This window comes from Buceros rhinoceros, unplaced genomic scaffold, assembly GCF_000710305.1.
Source record: "Buceros rhinoceros silvestris isolate BGI_N320 unplaced genomic scaffold, ASM71030v1 scaffold35034, whole genome shotgun sequence".
In the NCBI taxonomy this organism is placed as follows: domain Eukaryota; kingdom Metazoa; phylum Chordata; class Aves; order Bucerotiformes; family Bucerotidae; genus Buceros; species Buceros rhinoceros.
In genome coordinates this window covers 27135-28734 of record NW_010407147.1, presented here as the reverse complement: position 1 = coordinate 28734, position 1600 = coordinate 27135, and the positions used below count along the sequence as shown (strand labels likewise).

General features: G+C 39.4%; 1 protein-coding gene across 1 annotated transcript in view; it reads left to right on the top strand.

Annotated features, from left to right (window-relative positions):
- Positions 1-1600, top strand: part of TRMT2A (tRNA methyltransferase 2 homolog A (S. cerevisiae)) — a gene marked incomplete at its 5' end in the record, with an annotated part of 7270 nt that overhangs the window by 463 nt on the left and 5207 nt on the right. The window contains 3 exons of the mRNA XM_010134384.1: positions 18-146; positions 862-970; positions 1464-1597. Of these exons, the coding sequence (XP_010132686.1) occupies positions 18-146; positions 862-970; positions 1464-1597 (372 nt within the window). The remainder of the gene's footprint in view (positions 1-17; positions 147-861; positions 971-1463; positions 1598-1600) is intronic.

Genomic DNA, 1600 nt, shown 5'->3' with positions numbered 1-1600 from the left:
CGGCTGGCTGCCTCCAGAGCCAGCGGAGAGGAGCCTCTGAGCAAGCAAATAGCGGATGTGGTGACCCCGCTGTGGAACATGCCCTACGAAGAGCAGCTGGCCAAAAAGAAGCAGGAGTGTGAACAAGTGCTGCAGAAGCTGACCAAGTAATTCATGTTTGCAAAGCTACTGTAGTGTTTGCAAGACTTATGTTGGTATATAGCTAAATTTGCACAAATTGCTCTCTCTAAAGTAAGTTAGAGGTAGGTCAAAAAGCAAATCCTCTGACAGAGTAAATAAAAGATAATCTGTGATGCTCAGACTTAAAAACCGCTCCAGGTGACAAAACTTGCTGCTGCTGTTCTTGGTCAGCCTGGAAAGATTGCTAAGTGAAGGGGCGTTGTTTTGAGGTTCTGCTCTGCTGTAGACCTAAGCAGAAGGATGTTTGTGCCCTTAAAAAAGATTCGGCACTGTCCAATGACGTAAGAGGTAATCGATCAGTAGAGATGCTAAATTACTACTATGATCTCTAAAAACTTCCTCAAATTTTTATCCCTGGTCTTTGTACATCAAAGTATCACTTCTGTCTCTTGTCTTACTCAGGTAGGTAGGTAAAATTGGCATTCTTTTCATGCATGGGTCTATCCATAAATTTAGTACCTGCCTTTATGACTACATTTAACTCTTGTATTTCCAGGTTACAGCTCTTACAAAGTTGGAAGAGGATCTGCCTATTAAATTCTTCTGGAAGAAATATTCTTCATCTGATAATCTGATACTTTTTAGTGTCCTATAAAAAAAAGGAAAAAAATGTCTTGTGCAACTGTTAACCTCGGTTTTTCTAAGTGTGTACTTTACAATTGTTGTTTCTTATTTGGGCAGGGAGATAGGCAATAACAACAGAGCTTTATTACCCTGGTTGTTCCTGCAGAAGCAGAAGTATAATAAATTGTGTTGCCCGGTAGAGGGAGTGAAAGCATCACCATTACAGGTAAGGTTCTCCTGGGTAAAGTGTGGAGCCGGGTTAATGAGCTTAGGGTTAAATTAATCAGCTGGTCTTAAGAGACAGCGGACAAACTGAGTATTTGACTCCAACTTGTAATGAATGATAAATCTGAGACATTGGTGCCCTTCATGTAACTACTGTGAGGAAATATTTACAGAAGGCAGAAGAACAGGTAAAATTAACTGGATATTCTAACTTCGAAAGGAGTATGGTGTCCCTGCAAGCTTGTATTGCAGGCCAATACGAACATTCTCAGCAGAGGCAATATATTGCTTTTCAAATGACAAGAATTACTAATACTTTTTCATTGTTGCTGTAGTTCTTATACATCAGAATCCATTATTATCTTCCATATGAACTAAATGTCTTGTCTCCATTTGTAAATACATTTAACCATCTGAGGTCGGTTTCAGGAGAAGCTTGGCATGTTCGAAGAAATGCTCTGTAAATATCTTACATAACTTTATTTTAAATCTAGACTGAATATCGGAACAAATGTGAGTTCTTGATTGGGATTGGTGTAAATCAAGAAGACAAAACTGTGGGTTGTCGTCTTGGCAAATATAAGGGTGGTACATGTGCTGTAGTGGAGCCATTTGATACTATTCACATTCC